This window comes from Mastigoproctus giganteus, chromosome 8, assembly GCF_048544385.1.
Source record: "Mastigoproctus giganteus isolate SK-2022 chromosome 8, ASM4854438v1, whole genome shotgun sequence".
Taxonomy (NCBI): Eukaryota; Metazoa; Arthropoda; class Arachnida; order Uropygi; family Thelyphonidae; genus Mastigoproctus; species Mastigoproctus giganteus.
Window position 1 is genome coordinate 197,795,451 of NC_143582.1, and position 22,210 is coordinate 197,817,660.

The 22,210-nt window shown below is 38.5% G+C and overlaps 1 protein-coding gene across 1 annotated transcript in view; it reads right to left on the reverse strand.

Moving 5' to 3' along the window:
* Window positions 1-1,229: 1,229 nt before the first annotated feature.
* Window positions 1,230-22,210, reverse strand: part of LOC150082154 (uncharacterized) — a 79,499-nt gene continuing 58,518 nt past the window's right edge. Inside the window, exons 3-10 of the mRNA XM_090380017.1 lie at window positions 11,426-11,638; window positions 9,448-9,726; window positions 6,972-7,293; window positions 5,549-5,620; window positions 4,348-4,506; window positions 2,490-2,638; window positions 1,534-2,226; window positions 1,230-1,245 (exon numbers count right to left, since the gene is read on the reverse strand). Of these exons, the coding sequence (XP_090236143.1) occupies window positions 1,918-2,226; window positions 2,490-2,638; window positions 4,348-4,506; window positions 5,549-5,620; window positions 6,972-7,293; window positions 9,448-9,726; window positions 11,426-11,638 (1,503 nt within the window). The 3' untranslated portion in view covers window positions 1,230-1,245; window positions 1,534-1,917. The remainder of the gene's footprint in view (window positions 1,246-1,533; window positions 2,227-2,489; window positions 2,639-4,347; window positions 4,507-5,548; window positions 5,621-6,971; window positions 7,294-9,447; window positions 9,727-11,425; window positions 11,639-22,210) is intronic.

Here is a 22,210-nt window from a genome sequence, read left to right on the forward strand (position 1 = left end):
AATGTCTAATTACAGTATTAACTTTTAGTTTACAGGAAAGATGTCATGACAAATCCACGCTGCCTGCCATGTGTGAAATGTTATGAAAATGTTATATGGATGCGTATAATTAACTGTCAAAACTGTCACTGGATTTGAACTTTAATTCTGGGTGCTTTAAAGTTTCGTTCGAAGGCAGCAGTGCGACAAAACATCTCGTGGTGGAGGACTGTTAAATATCGGTAATGAAATCTAGTCCACAGCAGTGGCTAAGCGAAAAGGCTATTACACATTCCCAACGTATCGTGAAGCGGATCTTGAGACACCTTTTTCATTTAATCAGTCCGGAAATTAAACTCCTAAGGAGCCAGCAGAATTCCTTCGATGAATCTTCGAATATTCCATCCGTGATTGGTCTCTTGGAAAACACAATCACATCTCGCATGAATTCAATAAACCCAAGGGCTAAATCCAACCTTTGCTGTTGAAATGTCTTGCTGACACGAACCAACTGTGATAGAAATTTAATGAAGCGGGAAATCTTTAAAAAAAACTTCACTAAAATGCCAACACAGCCTTTCAGAATTTCGAAAATCTGTGGTTAACTTTAACATTGTGGATAATCCTTTAAAGGCAACGCCTTTATTTCTATATAACTTCAGCAATCCAATACTGCTGTTCTCATTGCCTTAATTATAAACTAAGTATTTCTTATTTTCATGGTTTGTTTCCCTTATATTAATTATTCAAATCAGTTTTGTTTCCATAAAATAATAATAATAACTAGGGGGCTTCGCTCTCTGCGCTCCCTTCTTTTGATAAAATAAAATACTTAACAGAAGCTTTCGACACTGTGTGTGTCTCTTCCTCGGCTATGAATACATAAATACGTTACATATGGAAATCAAGAATGGTACCCGTGGTCGTGCTAGTTAAACAAAGCGCGTGCACGAGTTTCATCTACAATGACCACGCTTGAACGGAAGCTTGTTTTACCACAGTAAAACAAGAAGAGTCTAAATATAAATTGGATGTCTTTGAGCACAAATATCCTCAAAGTGCATAATAAAAACAGAAAAACGTATAATTATTAACAAACTTTATTTATATAAATTTATATAAAAACACTAGCAAATATCGCATGTGTTTATTTACAGTAACAATATTTATTTCATCCACACACAAATAAATAACCACAACCAGAATATATTTTTCATTCTTCTTCAATGATTGATTATCTTCCATTCAATGGCACAGTGAGCAGTCCTAAAACAATAATAAATATCATGTTATTTTTATTTATATCACGTCAACAGTGATATAAATAAAAATAACGTTACTAATTTTTAATCAAAGCAACTTTAACCAATACTTTATTAGTAATAAGTTATCAATGTTTTATTACAAACTTTTATTAAATTAATTAGTCAAATTCTATATCCCTTTATAACAAGATGCGTAATAATTAGCCATTATTAAATAAGGTCATAAAAAATAGCGCCACCAGTGTGAGATATTAAAAGTAGAAGGATTATTATTGTAAATGAAAGATACCTTTATTGTATGAATATCTTGATTCGGTGAGTGGATGCTAATGGTGTCGGTTTTGAGATATTGTGCAGCATTTTTTTAGGAGGGGCAACGATACTCAAAAGGGCTCTTGATCGGAAATTTTCTTTGACCTCACTACACCCCTGATTAGAGACTTTATGCTATCCACGCTTGATTATCTTGAAGATGAAGAAATACAGTTCGTTCTTTGGAGAAGTCGATGGGTTTTTCGCTCTTCTGTGTTTGTTGGTGATGGAGCAATTGTTAATAGAAGAAACAGCCGTTGAGAAAGAGACAGAAAGAGAGATGGAGAGACGACAGGGGTGAAGAAAGGAGAGGAAGACAGATGAAAATAAAATTTCCAAAGGAAAAATGATCTCCAAGGTTCTAACTGACCCAGGAGTACGCATTCATGCCGTTTGTAGTCCAGAATTTACACTCTGTCCAATGATAGGTTTCGACCACGGTGAAATTGGTTGCGAGAAGGGCCAGATTGTTGGGGTACTTCATCCACTCTGGCATTTGAACATCTTTTCCTTCGGATCTCACAAAACTCATCACTAATGTTTGGATGAAATCTCCAAAGGCTCTATCTTCATCCGCAGGATTTTTCATGAATAGATCTAGACTATCGAAAAACGCCGCGACTTCCCATAGGTGGAAACTATAGGTGGCGTCATAGTCGAACAGACGAACCTGGAAGAAGATTATTCGAAAGGTGGTTTAAAAATATGCATTTCCAATATTGATGGCATTATAATTAAATTAAATATTAAGAGATAATTTTAAAAATATATATAAAATGTTATGTGATTATAGTTAAGTTCCTCTCCAATGAGTCCTGATTTGAAGAGGAAGAAGAAGTTTGATAATTTAATTATATTTATAATTTATCTAATATTATCAGCTGGTATAACACGCATAAAGGTGTCTAAGAAAAATTAAAGTTTGTATCTTACCGGTTGCGAAGGACGTGAGGTCAGTATATAGCGGTAGACGGGAGATTCAAAAGTAGCAGCCATTTCGCGTGCGAGATCGTTAATTGGACAAGTTTGTCGTACATCTGACACCATGGTTGTGTAGAGAAGCTCAGGAGTTACTGATACACCTAAGAAGAAATTCGATGTTGAGTTTATTATAACTTTATGAACAGAAAGCAAACAAGTATAATGTACGCAGTGTGTTGCTTAATACACCTAAATATAAAAGTTGGACATTACAATTTCGATATTAAATAAATAAATAAAATTTCGTGAAAATTTGTCTACTGGGAATCGAGTTGTTACATGCGGACGGACGAACATGGTGTAGACAGTAGGCGCATTATTTGTATATATGCTAACGCGCCTATAAACAGTTACTTTTATGTTTCGTATAGGAAACTTTAAAAAAAACTTTTAGCAACAATAATATACTGGCCATTAAACTTTATAAAAATACATTGAGTTGGCTGTGAATTAACAACTTTCCCCCTGTGTGGGAATGGATCAGCCTAGAGATCTTTTCGACTTCGAACGTGGAGTGACTGTTGGGGCAAGACGTGCAGGTCTTGACAAGAGCTAACATGGTCAAGTTCTCCTGTTGTATGGTGTCACGAGTCTACTGTGACTGACTCAACAGCGGTTGAACAACCAGCCAAAGGTCATACATGAAACAGCCACTTGTCGTCGACGCTCATAGTGAGTGTTGTGCGTCTCACCTAGTAACACGGCAGCAACGCAACTCAGTGGCCCAGCTTATCACCCAGTACAACGCAGGAACAGCAACTGCAAGACCAACATTTATACTACGAGACGAAATAAACTGTACTTTCCATGGGCATGTCAATGTCAGCAACAACACTGGAGCATCGACATGTGGAAATCAGTTGCCTAGTCGCCTGGTCCAATGAATTCTGTTTCCGACTCTATAATACTGATGGGCAAATCCCCATTTGGAGAAAGCAAGGTGAGGCCGGTCGGACTGTTTGGGGAATGTTATCGTGGCATGCCTTGAGTCCTCTGATCACCGTTAATCAACAGCTCGATAGGAACGCCTACGTTTTTATCGTCGACAACCAAGTACCCTTTCATGAGCCCGTGTATTCAGACAACTCCAGCGTCTATCAACAAGACAAGAACCCCGACGGGTTGCTAACCGGTTTCACGAACATTGCAGTGGATTCTACGACCTTCCATGGCCGCCCAACTCAGCTGATCTCGACCCATTACTGGAAATGGAAACTCGATGGCATGACCATCCACCTGACAATGTGTGGTCATTACTGGACAAATCATCATCAGTCATTTTAAAAACACTGCAAATGAAGGCCTCTCCAGCAACTTTTCAGTTCCTTCTGTTTTGTGCAATGGTCATTCATTTACTACCCACGAACTTGTGAATTTCATCTGTCCATTTCCGTTGTTGTCTTCCGGGTTTTCTTTTAGCTCCTCTTGGGTACCATTCTGTTATTCTCTTAGTCCATCTGTCATCATGTCTTAGGCTATGTATCCTGCCCAAGGCCATTTCAGTTCTTTAGTTTTGATAAGAATGTCCTTTATTTGTACTTGTTGCCTAATCCATGTTTCTGATTCCCAATATAATTGGTTCCATTCTTCGTTGTGTAGTTCTCAGCTTCTCTTCTATTCTTTTTGTGAGTGCCCAAGTTTCACTTCCATAAGTCATGGTGGGTAGTATACATTGGTTCATAATTTTACGTTTCATACAAATTGGGATATTTCTCCTCAGTATGTGACTATAATTACTGGACACATTGTGCAAGTCATCTCAAAATCATATTTTGGACACGCAATAAAATACAACCAAAAAATTGCTTACCTGGAAAGAGAGAGGCGTTATACAGTTGTACAACCATTCTGCTCACTCGCGGTCCGAAACTATCCAGACTTGTAGTGACGTATTTTTTATATTGGTTCCAAGTCCACGATTCCAGATTGTCTGGACCAGGCCAGAAGTCCACAGCCTGCGATGCAGTTCCTATTTTTTTTTTCAAAATAATGTGAAGTAATTTCTATTATTTAATAGTTTTATTTAAAGAATATTTTTAAGGTTTTATATTAAAAATCCTTTTTATATTTACATATATAAAGAAAGATCTTTTTTTTAAATTAAAAGTGAAAATATACAAATATTTTTACTTAGAATTGTGAATAAAATCTATGATGGTTTCCAGGCAACCGTTGCCTTCAATAAGCTAAGCAGTAAATTATGTACAATACTTTATTATACATTACGATAAACTTGCTTTGTACAAATTACACTTACAACGGGATAAAAATATAAATACTAAAGTTATCAAAGCTTTCATATAAACAGTCCTCTTCTTCAGTGAGGACTAATTTCAGCATTCTGTAGTACTGTAGATTTTAAGATCTGTGTCTCTCTCCTTATTAAAGCTGTACCTTCAGTACCACTTATGTTTAGAGCCTCTAGCCACTTCCGCTTGTTCCATCTATGTGAAATATCACGAAATAAAAAATGGCCATTTATTTGTGGTTTTTCTAGTGGACAACATAACGATAATGATAAAATGATATGATAATGATTGTGATAATGTTCTGCTTCATCTGATAAGATGAAGAAGTGACATCAATGTCACATGATGTCCTGTCTATGATTTACTGGGGTTTGCTGTTAGGGAGAAGTTCGCTGAAGGGATTGAGTAAAATGAATAAGCTCAGCCTTCAAAGCAAGGCTGAGCTTAACTGTCAACAAGCAGAATGTCTTCATAGCGTTGTCTTCATAGTGAGTTGCACTCGTATTGCACCACTTTCAAATAAATGACATCTTCCATTTATTAAATAACTGCAGACAGTCTAAAAGTAATTTATTTTAATAAATATTAGTCCTTAAAATCGAGTAAAATCCCTTCAATTTTATTCCAACACGTTTGTTGTACGTGTCGGAATTAAATTAGTATTGCCCCACCCAAACCCCTCTTTCCTCCCCCTCAAATTCTTACAAAGCATTCCGGATGATTTCCTGTACTGATTCACTTTAAAGAACAAATGTTACTTACCTACGAGAACTGGAATATCGTTTCCTTGTCCTGTCTGAAATATTTCTGAGGGAATTGCTCTCAATAGCTCGCCTACAGAAAGGATGGGGGAGTGGAAAGAAAGAAGAGATCAGACTACAGTAAAGGACATCATTAGTGTAACTTGTACACTCGCGAACAATAAATTGTGTTATTTTTAAATATATGATTTATCTTTTATGTACTCTAACGCTATTCAGAGATTTAGATAATAATTATAGAGTTTGGCATGCTTTTAACGTACCACTTGAAAAGGTTCCTGGATAAAAAGAAAAGTCAAAGATGACTCTTAATGAACTCAGTTTTCAGGAATGAGCTAAATTAACCAGACTTCATTCTCCAAGTTAAGCTTCCGTCCCGAAATTATCCCATCGGCCCGTTAGCCTCGTGCATTTCTCAAATACCAAATCGGAAGCAAAGTACAATTCCATCAGCAATGAAGAGGAGAGTGGTATTGCCTCGATATTCCGCACACGAGCGTTCTCTTTAGGTGGTACTTTCTTCAGGAAATAAAAACCAATTTGCACAAGTGAGGCTTTGGTTGTAAAAATGCCAAATGGGAAGCACTACGTGCGTTTCTTGCCAATCAAGTGTTTGGCCATTTAATGATACCATTTCGTGTAATAAATGAAGACCAAAATGTGACCCAGGCAGCTGTAAAATAAGCTGATCGTGGAAGTTGTAATTACTTCAAATAAATGGTAGGGAGCTCGAAGTTTAATTTTTTTAAATGTAAGATTATGTATTTTTGGGGAACAGAAATCGTAGAGTCACGTATAAGCCAAGGAGAAAGGAGCAAACATTGGAAAAAGAGTTAGGTGTTAGGATTCAATCTGACATGAACTTTTCCATGCAATATGGACTGACCGCTGAGAAGGCACATGGTGTGATCTATTGGGTCTTCGCTATTAAAGAGAAGTTGGCTGAAGGGATTGAATAAAATGAACGAGGAAGGTCTGTTCTCAAACCTGATACTGAGATTTCATGTTTGAGTTAAGATGCCTTCCAGCATGGTCGAGGACTCGAGGCAGTGGGTCTCGCTAAATTCAAAGCAGAATTGGGAGAATCATCCAGTCATCTGAATAGCATGATTATTCCATTTTTGTTGTTATTATTATTTATTTTTGTTTTTATATGATTTTAATGAAGTTTAGTTATATTTCTATTATAACAGAATAGAGAATTTGATATATAAATTCCCTCTGATTCAAAACACTGAGATCTTTGTTGTCTCTTAATAAACGACCAGGCATCCACATATCTACATTAATAATTAATTTTTAATGTTCAAATGAGTTAAGTCTATATGGTTTTTCAAATATTAATATTTATTTTAAAGTTACGCAACAATTCATAAATTTTTATTTTAACATTTCAGGGTGGGAATCGAATTAACGTCGCTTACCATCCACTGAGATCATTTGTTCGGAGTAAATTCCCTGAATGGGAAGATCCGTCTGGTCTCTTATTCTAAATGACGGGTCGTCTTTTCCTAAGAAAGTGCCAATCACTTCTTTGGGAGTCATTTCCCTGAGGCACTTAGCATCACGACAGCCACTTCTCTGCTGAAAGAATGCACGATTGTACTTGGACACGTCTACGAAGGTGTGGTTTAAGACGTCCGTGGGACCAATCAGCCAAGCACTTCGGAAGAGTCCTTCGGCCACTGGGGACGCCATCATCACCATTATGGACGCTGCACCAGCGTCTGCACCAAATACGGTAACCTGAGCGAAAAAATAAATAATAATAAAGTAAATAAAAAAATAAACGTACGCCACTTAAATAGTAAACAACAAATTCATCTGATCACAACAAGACTATGATTTACTTCTTTTCGCGTGCTTTACCTGTCATTAATTATTACTTTTATTTCTATTTCTTTCTTTTTTTAAAGCTGCCCGTGGCTTCCTTGCACTACACGGCTAATACCCATCAGCTTAAGTATCCTAATTAACTTGGTCAGTACGCTTCAATGGTAGCGGTCTTGGTAAAATGCTCAACACGCACAAAAAATTTTGCCACGGGATTCCAGGAGCCTAATAAAGGATAAGAATCAGCTACTTGATGGATGGGCAATGAGACTTAGCCTATAAAAGTCTCTCCGTATCAAGAACTACAGGAAATAATGAAGCAATGACAATATTGAGTCTTTAATAACTCCTAAACTGCTACAAAATCATTTCTCCAATGAAAGCCTTCCATCAATTACGTCATTTCCGTTTCCGCGGTAACCATCTTCTCTGTAAATACAACCAGATAAAAGTGAAAACAAGTTTGAGTTTGAATTCCACTTCGTGATCCACATAAAAGGAAATTGAACTCTACTCCTTTACAGTATGGTCATCCCGGAGTATAAAAGGAAAATTTATTTTAAAATTTAATATCGCTTTTAGTACGTAGTACGAAAATCCTCTATTCCTGCACAGTATTACATTTTTCTCACGATTGGAGCTTGTGTCTTTATGTATTAAGCAAAGAGATATATATTTAAATAAAACAATAGTGGGATAAATTATTTATTTATTCAAGCAATTTGTTTATTATTTATGAACAAGTAAAAACTTGTTCATTATTGTGCACAGTACAATGTTTGGTATGCGCAAATCTAATATTGAAACGGTAATGACAATTATGAAAAGAATAAATTATTAAACTGACAAATGGACTAATCGTTTATTGTATTAGGTTTGCAGAAACGTTCAGATATTCACTAATGTGCACTGTGGTTACTGCCATGGATTCTATAAGAAGTCTGAACGTTGCAGGGCGCATTATCCTGCTGGAACATAACTATGGCATCTGGGAAGATGGTTCTTATGAAGAGGTGTAACTGATCAGCCGTAATGGATAGGTAGTTTTAAGCATTCAGAGTGAGGTCTAGGTATATGAGGGCTCCATGAGATTCAAGGAAATCATCCTCCATACCAAAACACTGCAGCCACCTCCCTGTTTCCTTTGGACCAGGACATCGGAGTGATTCCTTCCGTAGTTTTGTCTCATCTGCATCTCATCTACCCAATATCTGCATAGCAGGAGACGTGATTCATCGGGAAAGGCATCTTTTGCCAGTCGTCAATGGTCCAATGACTCCCAAATTCAAACTTCAGGCATCGTTAGCTATGGATGTCAGTAAACATGGGTGTCTTGACTGGGCACCTACCCCGAATGCCTATATCGGGGAAGGTTCGTTGAATAATGTGTCGGAAATATCTCTGGTTGTCCCCTGGTTCAAACCCATGGCAGCCGTTCCACTGTTTTCCATCCCTCGGCGCCTACAAGGCGAGACAGCCTACGTTCACAACGACCATCGGTGAAACATGGGGACCTGCTAGTGGGCTGGCGACTGCTTGTCTGACCACTATGTCTCCAATCTTGGAATGCTTTAACTACAGTCCGCGAACAGACCACAAGATTCGCAGTTTGTTTCCTCAATTCTACCACCTTTCATCCCTTTCTTCGAAGTCGGTCCGATTACGTCCGTAGCCCATGTCGATCCGATTGGATAGGATTGGATTGCATGCCTCCTCGCATACTACGAACCTACAGTTTCTCACCGCGACATATGTGCCACCAGGCTAGAAGGAACAGCATATTGATAACGCAGGAAGATAATCATAATATTTTGACTGGGCAGTCTGTGTCTAATGAAGAATATTTCAATGTACGAGAAAGTAGTGATTCTTTACTCTTGTACTTGTAATTTAGGATGTATTATTAGACATCTTTAATTTTTGGGCAATTTTTTTGTCCTACACCATGATATGCAGCTCTGTTTCAGACCTATACTTAAAAGTGGATGTTTGAAATTACAAATTGGTTTTCGAATTAGCATTTAGGAGCGCCAAACTAGAGCTAGTTATGCAATGCATGATACTTACTTTTTCCAGATCACCGCCAAAGCAGTTGATGTTTTCTTTTACCCAGTGAAGAGCCATTAGCTGATCCCATATTCCATAGTTTCCCAACGAGTCGGTAATGGTGTTGTCCACCAGAACATCAAGGACCATGAACCCTATCGTATAAAGTCGGTAATTCATTGAAACGAAAACAGCGTCAACCCTTTTTGAAACGCGTCCAGATGGACTCAGTCCAGGCTGGTGTCCGCTGCCAAACTGTAGAAATCCTCCGTGAATCCATACCATCACCTCCAGACCTGCCTGGGGAAAATAGTACATGGTAATAATGGCCAGAAAATGAGATATCTTGATTCAAAAATCTTAGTTCAAAAACACGAATGGGAAAGTGTTCTATGTTTTAAAATCAGGAACAGATTTATATAATTTAAAGTTTATTATCATCTGCTTTTTTCGAAATCTAATTCGTAATCAGTTGGGCCTCATTCGCATTTTGGATGACCCAAAGTCGGGAAGACCAGTAACAGCAACCGATGAAAGTTAAATGAAAGAATTTGACAAATTTCATTTGATGACCAAAAAAATAAGAGACTTGAGGCCTTCGAGATGTGGTGCTGGTGCAGAATGGAAAAAAAATAAAATGACTGAAAAAGTGTCAAATGTGGAAGTATTAAGACGTGTCCAAAAACCAAGGAAAGTTTTAGGTAGAATAAGATCAACTAGACTAAAATGGGTGGGCCACGTGATCCGACATGGCGGATCTTTTCTGGATGCAATGGAGTGTGGAGGGAAAACGCCCTAGGGGTAGACCAAAAATATCTTCATCGGGACGTTACTAGATGAAGCAGGACTTCAAAACTTCGAGGAACTAAAACAGGAAAGACAAAGATGGCGACAGCTCATAAGAGGAACTGACCAGTCACAAGACTAAATACTGATGATGATGAATAAAAAAAGCACAGAAGATGATAAATTATCGGGTCACTCACTAAATTACCAATGCTCGACTTATGACCATTGTGCACACGAACAAAACTTTCTTTAGCGATTGATTGATTATAATATAATGAATTGCTACGGTTTCTTGGGTTTCACGATTTTGTACATGAAGCACTAGATGAAGCAAAGAGTCTTTAAACCCTTTTACAGTTTAGTGAATGTTTTTAGAATTTTTATAGCTTGTTGTTTGTAAACAACTTCGACACAGTAAACAAGTGTAATTGCCGCAGGCCACCTAAAAGAAAATTCAGCGGCCCCAGAGGATTTTTAGGTCAACAGTATTCCTGGAAAGAACTTTTAGAATTCAGCGAGCAATTTATAGAAGGAAGCTGAATTGCTAATACGAACTGGCAATTCAACCTACAGCTGCTAGACTGTCTTATAAAATGTAGTCGCCTTAACAGAGTTCTTAGTTGCCATGGTTTCCATATTTGGCGAATCCAGGTTTTAACTATCCGAATCAAACGAGCCTTACTCGATGAATTAAAGTCAATGAAGACTTAAAATACCTTTATATTTGAAGTAGAAGCCATGGACCACGAAAAATATGGAACTATCATGTAAATATATTAATAACTATTTTTTAATACAGTGATATGTGGTTCTACTTAAGTGGTATACATTAGGAGTATACCGGCATTTTCCATCACTGTTAATAAAATTTTTGCCTACTGAAAAAAAAAAAAAGGAAAAGTATTAATATAAATCAAAGTAAATTATCTAAATTATATGCATTTTAAGTTTAATGTTAATTTGAATACTTTAAAATGGTGTCAATTTATATTTCACTTTCTTATTTGTAAAAATAAGTGATTTTGCAAAAATAATCAACCCATAATACTTCAACCTACGATGATTATATATTTTATTCTTAAATCTTTTGATTAACGTGAGGGATAATATTCGTATTAAAATATAAATTTCATTGCTAAAATATTATAATTATAAAGAATAACGCTATTTTGCTTCTAAGGCTAAAGGCTAATATGCGATGCTTCCTTACCGAGGTGTTCAAAGTAGGTGTCCACACATTCAGGTACAAACAATTCTCGTGACCTTCAAATTGTTTCGTGTACGGATTCTGCTGAAAACAAGGAGGACCGAAATTTTTTGCTCTATCACGACGTTGGCCATTGCACCAGGATTTGTCTTTCCATAAAGGCACTGGTTTTCGCCACCTTAACTCCCCAACTGGAGGATGTGCAAATGGGATACCCTTTAAGAGAATCAAAAACAGCAGCCGTAATTATAACAACAAAAAAAAAAAAAAAAAAAGAAAAGAAAGCAAATCGTGATGAACGCAGTTACTTTTAAAATCGTGATGAAAAAATTTACTTTAAAGTCAAGGTGTTAAAAATCAAGATGAAAAACACTTACTTTCAGATCGATTGCTTTCTTGTAACACAAAAATGATTTTCAGACTTGCTAATAAATATTAGCAATATTTCAGAAAAAACAAAAGGTGTTAAATAAAAGTTACATTTTGTGCTTTTAAATTTAGAAGAATTCAGAGTTTTTTCATTGTATTTTTATTTAAATTATATATAGTTAGTTTAAAAATATGAAATTCTTAAAATTCTTAATAATAATAATATTACTGTGCCATAACAGAATTTAAAGAGCATGCAGCAAGTATAATGATTTTTTTTTGGCAAACAAAATCGTTGAATGCCACATCAGAAAAAAAAAGAATAAATCCCTTAGACTATAAATAACAGCAACCGGGATCGTTTATCAGATTTGAATATGGGCTGTTATTTCTCCGATAAAGGTGGTTGCGAATATTTTTGTACAATAAGCTATTATCGTATTGGGCCATAAGTTATTACAAATATTGTGGGTATTTTATCTGTCAAAAAGCGTGCAAGGCTGACTGTTTGCAGCGAGAGGCGTTTAAAATAACACCGACTAAATGGATCAAAGGTCATTTGAGCAATTAAAAACACGGTTAATTACGTCTCTTACAAAACAGCGAATTTGACTCTAGCACGGCTGACGTTGGGAAAGGCACTAATTAATTCATAAATTCAGCGCATCCATCATACGTTAAGAGGCGGAAAATCCTTGCAGATGAATGCTCACCCAAAAGGCTAAAAGTAACACGTACCAACTCAACGCGGTCCCACACGTGCATGTAATAATAAGAGCCACTTCCAATTACCGGATATCTTTCTTTAATACCACGATATGTGACTCAGTTATATTTATACACAGAAAGCCGATTAATACCGTAATTTAAACATTAATATCATCAAGGGTGGGGGGGGAGATAACTGATTTATTTTCGAAACCATTCACACGTTTATGCCTCAAAGGGTTTGTGGGGATGGATGGAAACTAATCTGGGTTTAATGAGGTTATTGGAACGCAATGTGTGGTTCTTACAGATGGTACCCTCCCCCCAAAGATCTATAAGGATCAGATGTGTAGATTTTTGTTGCCTAAAAAAGTTGCTACTGTTTTTTGGATTCTTTACCCGGGAGATGTTTATTTAACCATCTGAGAGCGTTATCTTTCCAAAACTCCGAGTAATTCATGCTCCAAATTTGTTTTCTGGTTTCAACTACTTTCAATTTATTCCTCAGTTTACAAATATATCTCACGGCTGAAGAGAAAGGCTTCTCCTTTCATAGCAATGTTAGCCCTGCAGTCTAATGGGTCTTGTTAATAATCAAAGAAAGAATTATTGATTTCTTCGCTGAAAGCTTTGGGTTTGAGCACTCTCCACGTCATTGTTGTTGTTTTGTGTTTTCTTGATAATATCTCAGCTTCACTTTCGGATAATGTTCTCCTAACATTTCCTGAGGCGTCTTCCCTTCCTGATAAGAGTACAATACATTGTGCTGCATGACGATAAATGTAAACAAGAGCCCACCAACAACAGTTTGGCAATCAGTTACTTCATTGTTCCAATGACCGATACCACAGATAAGAGCTGAGCGGTGAAGAAGATTGCGGTTCATTAAAAATGGGAAAAAAAATAGCTCCTGGTTTGAACCAGGACCTCTAAAAGAGCTATTCAATTAGGACTGTTGTTAATCGATCTCAACTGAGCGAGTGCGATTTCCTCCTTCACTTATTCGAGTTTTTTCGGCCCTCACAACATGTACATTGACTCGTGAACTCGTTCCTCGCGTTATTGATGAGATTCGAACCTGGGCCTTTCCCACCCGATGTGAGGAGAAGGATGGTGATTATAATCACTGTACTACCGCGCTGACTGGATCCTCGATTACGGGAAAGCATCAGCAGTAGGCGAGTTGCCCTTCCGAATACTTTAGAATTAGTATTCATATTCAGGATTTATAATTTGATGGCAGCCATCTTGTTTCAAGATAAGTAGAAATAAATCCTTCTACTGTATAATTCACTGGTATCTGTTGGTTAGCTCGTATCTGTATGTGTGTGAATCCTACACATACTCATGCGTGCCATCTACATACATACATTACCTTCCAAAAAAGTATCCGGACACACGTCAATTTTCATATTTCCGTCTGTGCCACCCACTTCAATAGATGTTATGGTGGGTGGAGTGCGATGAATAACAGGTCTTAACAAGACATCCGATGTGAGAAGTGTTATTCTGGTGTCCGGATACTTTTTTTGGAGGGTAGTGTACATATCCCGCGTGGTTAACTGCTTCCGTTTTTGGAAAGTTGTCTAACAAAAACTGGCCGCTCCAGAATTCTGTGGTGTCTAACATCAGGAAGAATGGGGATTGATTGGGGGAGGGTGTAATGAAATTTCATGGACTTTCTAAGTACGACCAGAGGGAGGACTTGCAGCGTCATCTGAAGTTAGGATTTAACGGTTTCTTTCTAAGCCACATTCTACTTTATATGACACGCTTCACTTCTCTCGACAGATTAGAAATTTTTAGCTGCGTTCAAGGTCGCACTCTTTCGTGGATCGATAATTGGAGTTTAATCGTTTCCTGGGGAGTTCGGCTATTTTTCTCTTTACCGCTAGTATCACAAAGTGCAATCATGCTGTGTAGCAGAAGTCGCCTCTGCTCTTGTAATAATGGCCATCTTTATTAGGGAGAACGGAAGAGAAGCCGTGGGACGCTGTTTATCAACACTAATCTGTAGAGAAACTTCAAATGGTGCGATAACCATTTCTTTTCAAATTGTTGCGAAGATCCCGAAGGAAAAGTTCTACCATCCAGGATCGTGGAAGGATGAGACTTTAAAAACACTTTTTGATTTTGGAACTGAATTTCTGCATGTTGTAATTTTAATTTGAATAAAATAGTAATAGTATACAGTCCTTGATTTCATAAACTGCAAAGATGCTATGACATATATTCCCTATACTGAGAGATAATCTTTGCTTCCTTTGCTAATACAAATATCAGTATCTTTCTTACAACTCCAGCATCAAAATTATCTGAATTTTGATGCTGGAGTTGTAAGAAAGATGCTGATAGAGATAAAGACTGAAAAATGCTCATGACTTTCTTGTGGACAGTTCACTAGACTAAAATAAGTGGGAGCTGCCATCTTCTAGAAATATCTATAAATTTAAATTATTTAATTATTCGATAAACCATTACTTCGATTAATATCAATACACTATTCATATTAATCAATGTTATAAGTTATGAATTAGTGATTAATTAGCTAGTCAGTAGTGCTTTTTTAACATCTCCTTAAATATTTCCTGGTTTTATCAATTATGATAAATTACCTTAAATGTTCTTTCGGAAATTAGTGGAATCGCACTCCAGATTTGTTACAAAAGAAACACTTCTTTCTGTCCATGATGTCAGTAGACAACTACACAAATAATTATAATTATAATAATTACTAGGGGGTTTCGCCGCTTTGCTCGCCAACCCCCGCGCACACTTTTCTACGTAAAATGTAGAGGTATGACGGAGTAAGTCAAATCTTTTCTACGTAAAAGACACACCTGTCGAAACGCACTGATGTTGTTCCTCCCCCTTTATACTCCCATCCTTCAGCTATCGCCCTCACTCATGCTTTTTTTTTTCTTCTCCGTCAGGAAGCTCAGACGATCCCTGGAGAGTAGCCACAGTACTGTGGACCGCCTGGCTCACCTCCCAGTGGTGGTAGCAGGCAACATGGGGTCCCATTAGGGGCCCTGTGGCTGAGAAGCCAGTACAAACAACACAACCCAACACTAAACTACACATGCAACACACAACATTTTTCTGGCTTTTACAGAGGTTCTGTATTCATCACAAGAGTACTGATGGTTCGGCATTCAAGATAACAACTGAATGTCACTTAGGCGTTCAGCGAACTACTCTCGAACAATACCGTCAACGTGGCTGGATACATTATTCTCCTGGACCGCATTTGTGCCATCCGGGAAGACAGCAGTCACCATGAAGGGGTCACCTGATCAGCCACAATGGATAGGTAGTTTTTAACATTCAGAATGCGGTATAGGAGCTTGAAGCTTTCAAGAGATTCCCAGGAAAACTTTCCTCATACAAAACACCTGCCTGTTTCTGTTGGACCAGGGCATCGGAGTGATTCCTCTCCGCAGGCTATCGCCATACCCTTCATCTACCGTCCACACTACATAGCAGGAAACGTGATTCACAGAAGAGGAAACTTTTTCCAGTCACCAGTGTTCCAATGACCCGTTCGGTTGCAAACTTTAAGTATTGTAGAGGACAGTAAGCATAGATACCATGATTGGGCGCTTACTCCGCAAGCCCATAAGGAGTTCGTTGGATCATGCTCATGGAAACACCGCTGGTTGTACCCTGGTAACCTTCTCAATTAGCTGTAGGTTGTCTCGCCTTGTGAGAGCCGTTCCACCGTTTTCAGTCCATCGGCTCTCACAAGGCGAGGCAACCACGACGACCTTCGATGAAGCGTGAGCAACCGCCATTGGCCGGCGACTGCTACTCTATCCACTGTCTATCCGCTCTTGGAACACCAATTCTCGCGCAGAAACTCCTGAGACCAGTTGACTACAGCATTGACCAGGTCTTTAAGAACTCCTTCAGTCTCTGATGGATTTGAATCCGGACTTTTAAAAACTAGTAAAGAAACCCCTGTTTTGTCAGGAAGCTCCCGACGCACGAGCTCCCCCAATCATGCCATTTTGAAAGTCCGTGATATCTTTACTACGTCCCATAACTGCTACTTTATCACTCTGATTTGCACGAGCAGATGCAAATTGCCACTGTTCGGCTCTTTATACTGCGAGCTATGCGGCATAGTGCATTACGGATGGGGGTGGTCATAATTCAGTGATCACTGAGTGTAAATTGTAGTACAGAAACGTTTTGATATCGTGTAGATGTCGTGTTTATTCTTGGAAGGATTTTTTGTCTCTTGCTCTTTGGGTAATCACAAGTTCGTCCATAATTCCACTTTCATTCCATTGTTGCCTTTTTTTTTTTCCTGAGAATAATTTCTTCACATTCCGTTATCCTTTTAAGCAACCCCACAATCTTCTTTGTTTTATCCACTCCTTCCTAATTACATTTCAGCCCTTCGCGTGCTTATAAACTCCAATTTGCGAGATGATTTTATCCTCTCTGTCCCTCCACAATCTCCTCCAATTTGCTACAGCTGTAAACTTCTACTTAGGATATTTCCTCTGTTTACAGAATTTCTTAATTAAATTCCCGAAGATCAACGCAAATCCGTTTCACCCATTTCCCCAACTCTTTTTGTAGTTTCTGATTAGACGCTGCTGTTCAACTGATTACATGCAAAGTAAGATGGCTTCTCTGGTCTCTTTAATACGTAATGATTACGCGAAAGTTATTAAACATGGCTACTGGCACTACGTGCATCCTGCCTAAGGTCAGACAAAGCTGATTTGCTGCACATGGAAATCGCAAGTTTTGGATTTGCGTCAACACAAGGGGATTAGGCGCCATGTATCATGAATGCGAATCACTGGAATATGCGCGTTTTAAACACCAAGGAAACTAAGCCCATGAGGCATCGAATATACGTGGGAATTTTATTTATGTAGTTCTAGAAAGATAGACCCAACTCCCATTAACGGTCAAACAGCTCTGGGACTAAAGGGACTGCGATTAAACCACTACGGTAGTCGCGCTCACTCTGTGGGACTAGATGATACTCGGAAGGGTAGTAATACAATCCTGTCCAGGAGTTTAAGGCGTCAACAAGGTTGAAGTCTGTACTTACACATTACGTAGTCTTGATTTCATGAGAGAGCGGTGGCGCATAAGCCAAACATACATAACTACAATCAGCGGTTTCGTCCTGCATGATGTAATGAACACTATAATTGATCTATAGAGTAGTGGAAATCAGTTCCATGGAGAGACGAATCTCGCTACACATATTTCGATTCGATCAAATGGGCAATAGGCGTGGAGGATGCCTGGAACTTCTCCTGATGGAGTGCATTGTGCCAACAATGAAGTTAGGAGTAAGTTCGGTTATAGTGTGAGGCTGTTCCTCATGGCATGGCCTCGCACAATCATGAAAAGTGATTGTGCGATGTACGATGAACGCCAACAGCCCCCTGAACATTGCGGACAACTCCATGCCCTTTACGATGGAGCAGTTGCTTGTTGGAGACCGATGTTTTCTTCAACAGGATAATGTCCCATGCCATACTGCCGGTGATCTTCGAGGATGGCTCATGAACTTGAATAAACAAAAGTTGGAATGGCCTTCAGCTCAATGTTAAACTTCAGCTGAAGTTTAACATTGACAAATACTCTTTCTCAGCTCATCCTTCTATTTTTTTTTTTTTTTTTTTTATCTTGATGCAGTAGTTCTCCCTGATGATGTTATTAACCACGCTGCCAACCTTTGTATCATACGCAAAACTTGGACATTAAGCCTGATCTATCTTCATTAATAAAGAAAAAAAAACAACAATGGGCCCAACACTGAACCCTGGGGGACTCCACTAATAACATTAGTCGACGAAGACCAGTGTCCATTAATAACCACCCTTTGTCTTCCCCCACTCAACCATTCCTTTATCAATAACAGCAACTTGCTCTCAATGCCACACTGCTCCAATCTGTATAGCAATCCTTCATGTCAAACAATATCAAAAGCTTTTCAGAAATCTAAGATGTCAAAATTACATTTTTTCAACCAGTTGCTTTGTTGCTGCTTCATAGTGTCCAATCAGATTCGTTAGACAAGACCACCCTTAACAAATCCAACCTGTGACTGAAGTATAATTGCATTCCTGTCTAGGTGGTCCTGCATTACTTCTTTAACCAGTAACTTTCATTATTTTCCCTGGAACAGACGTTAAGCTAACAGGCTTGTAATCACTCGTGTCACCTTTTTGAAACCCCTTTGTGAATTTGAGGTATATTCGCACATCTCCAGTCCATAGGAACCTTCCCTACCCCTTGTGATCGAGATTTCTTGTTATAATTCTAAAAATTTGAGAAATGCTCACAGGGCCAAGAAAAGGAAACACACACTGATTAAAATCGTGCAGGGGGTGGTATTGTCCATAGAAATCGTCTGTTTTCTAAAGAGTGGACGAATCAAACGAGCAAGTTCAGTCCCCATTATTCTACTTTCTGTGATGAATGAAATATTAATTTTGCTTCTTCGTAGGCGATTTAATATTTCAGAGAAACCTACCGGCACTGAAATTCGGGTTATTATTTATGCAGTACGTGTTTCACTCTTTGTATCACGTGACTCCTTGTAATGACAAGAGTCTTCCTTCTCATTATATACATTGCGATCTTCTATGATATACACGGTCCTGTAAAAAGTGTTCGGACATCTATAACACCGAAGATCGATTTTTATTACAGAAATTAATGCCTGTAGGCTTACATTTGGCCCGGAGCACTTTTAGCTTTTTGAATAATTCATCGCAACAGCCAACCTTTGCCAGTATCGTTGAGGATGCCTTAAGGATTCAGGGGAACTGCTAGTTAGGGTGAAGAATTTTTGTTTGTTGCTGCAGCAGTCGATATTGCCAAAATGTTTCGATGTTCTGTTTGCTGGATGAAAAACCAGAATTTCCAAGAGGAAAAACCATGCTGCCAGAGACCGACTAAATGGGCCACGTTGTGAAAGAGGCCCATAAAAAACCTTAGGAAAACACCCGAGTTCCGGAACTCGAACTCAGGTCTTTTCCACCCGGTGTGGGGAGGATGGCGATTCTACCAACCCACGAGGGCTCAAGGGGTATATCAGGGCCTCCTATGAATATCTTTCTGTCGTATCCGACCAACTTTAATCGCTAGGGTAAAGTTGGTCCAACAGAACAACCCATGCAATGCTTCTTTTCAACCGAATTGCAATGGATTCTTTCAGGACGACAGCTCAACTATCCACCGTCCAAAAACTGTATCCGAATGGCTCGAGGAGTCCCAAGATTTGCAACATCTACCCTAACTGCCTAACTCCCCAGATATGAATATCTGGGATATGTTGGAAATGGTAGCTCTCTACCGACCACAATACAGCATCTGATACAACAAATATCCTAATGGAAGAATAGTCAAATCTAGAGCAACTCCTTCGTGCATCTAGTGGAATTCAAATCACGACGCGTAGGGGCAAAAGCTAGGCCCTACTAGATAAATCTTCTAATTTTTTGGCCAGTGAGTGTAATAAAAACGTGATAGTGAAAAGAAATCTTGAAAGACTACATAATGTATATTATGTTATTTATTACATAAAGGAATATTATTTATTTATAGCTTTTTATAATTTTATTATCATTCGAAAAGATATTTAGATTTAAACCTGCGAAAAATCATTTACATTTTAAATGTAAAAAAATATGTATTAATGGGACAAATCCTTTAATACAAAAAGTCAAAAACAGGAAAGGTCCTAGGGATGAGCCCCGAGGAACACCTTAACGTACAAAACTTTCAGAGGTCATATCTCTGTAAACAAAATTTAAATTTCAAAAGATTGTATCCACCGGCTCATTATATGCTTCGATGTGCAATTTAATAAAAAAAAAAAAAAAACAGTGCGATCACTTAGGCTAAGAAAATATAGTTTTTTTAAGTTTTTTTTCCCTCAAGCTGTCATTATTATTGACACCTGCCACCAAAATATGCGCATTATTCAGGCGCATTGTAATGCTCTCAATGCGCAGATCCTTTTGTCTCTTCCAGGATGCTACAAAACTGCAGCGCATTCATCCAGCAAAGCAAGTTAAGCCATTAAAAATAACACAACACCCTCCCTCTTGCTGCAGATATTCTGACACTAATTCGTCCATAAATTTTACATATTCCATTTCCCCGGGCGCGCGAAGGCAGCGGAGCCGACACATAGTGCCGACTACTGTCATCTACGGCACTCACCCAACCGGTACGACACGCGGAGATAAATAACGAACTCGGTTGGAAAACAAGGGCCGGGCCAATGTGATTAGTCGCTATTTACTACACTCTTCATTCTGCAAATAGAAGAAAAGAAAAATATTGCCGAGCATTCCTGGTGTGTGTCGCCGTAATATGAAAATAATTCCGACAGTGTGTACGCGTTTGGCTCGGAGTGTACACGCACATTTTACGAAAAAAGTTCAAAGAACCCTCGTAATGCGCTTAGCGAGGCACAATTTATGTTCTGGAATTAATCGCTTCAATTTTTAACTTTTGCTTCCAGTTTTGTAAATGCGTTATTGGCGTGAAAGCATTGCGCATGCGCGCACTTTTCAGTCCGAGCTGGCATTCTCAGCACGAACTGCTACTTTCGTTTGATTAACGTGGACGTTGTTGGTGTGGTAGCACGTGGAGTAATGAAAATCAATATTCGGTGGGATTTTAGAGTTTTCGAATATTGTTTTCATTTTTGATAATAAATAATTCATATTGTAATATAACAGCCATTTTTTTCTTCATAAACGACGCCTACTTTATTGTATGTGCTCAGTGCCATACAAAGTAGTGTAATAAAATAACTGATTTCTAATTAGCTCAATGGACACGTGTTAAGTGCATTTAAAAGAAATGTAATTACACTTCTCGACAAAATTAACAGAACAAAATGATTTTCATGAATATTTTATTTTAAAGGGCACTATTCCCAATAAAATAGGAGTCAAGTTTTAGCCTACAGATTCTAGACGTTATTTCATCTGGAGACGACGAGGACAAAGGGACACTTAGGGGAGGAATAACGATCAACGGGCGCACCCGTCTTCATGTTTTTGATAAGAGTACTGTGGCTGCGCAGAGGTACCGATAACAGACTCTTTAGGGGTGCGGTTGGCCCAGATTTTCTTTTCGTGCACGCCAACGCCACTGCACATAGAGCTCAAGAGGTGGGCGAATACCTTGAAACTGAATATATCCAACGACTGCCGTGGCCAGCACGATCACACACTTAAATCCGATCGAACATGTGTAGGGCGCCCTTGGGCAACCAGCTCCCTGGTCACTTGGTGAGCTAAGGTCAGCGCTGGTGGAAGAATGGGATTTGTTGCCACAGAATCTTATAGACACTCTTATATCGTTCATGGTTCACAGCTGTCCGGCTTGTTTAGCCTTTGGAGGGGATCGTATTCCCTGCTGGATGTCATGTGACCATATTTTCGAGCATCTTGTACAGACTTCTGTAATGTGACCTTTTTGGTAGTTCTTATACAGACCCTATAAATGTCCCCTATGCCTGACCGAAGTTTCTCGCTTTCCTTATTTCATCATTATTCTATGGTACACCACCATACCAAGTTTGTCCAGCATCATCGCAAGCTGCACGAGCTACACACCACGTTTTCTACGTGTTCTGCTAATTTTGTTAAGGAATGTAATTCCCTTGTCACTTTCACGAGAGCGCTTAATGATTCCCATTGTTTGACATGC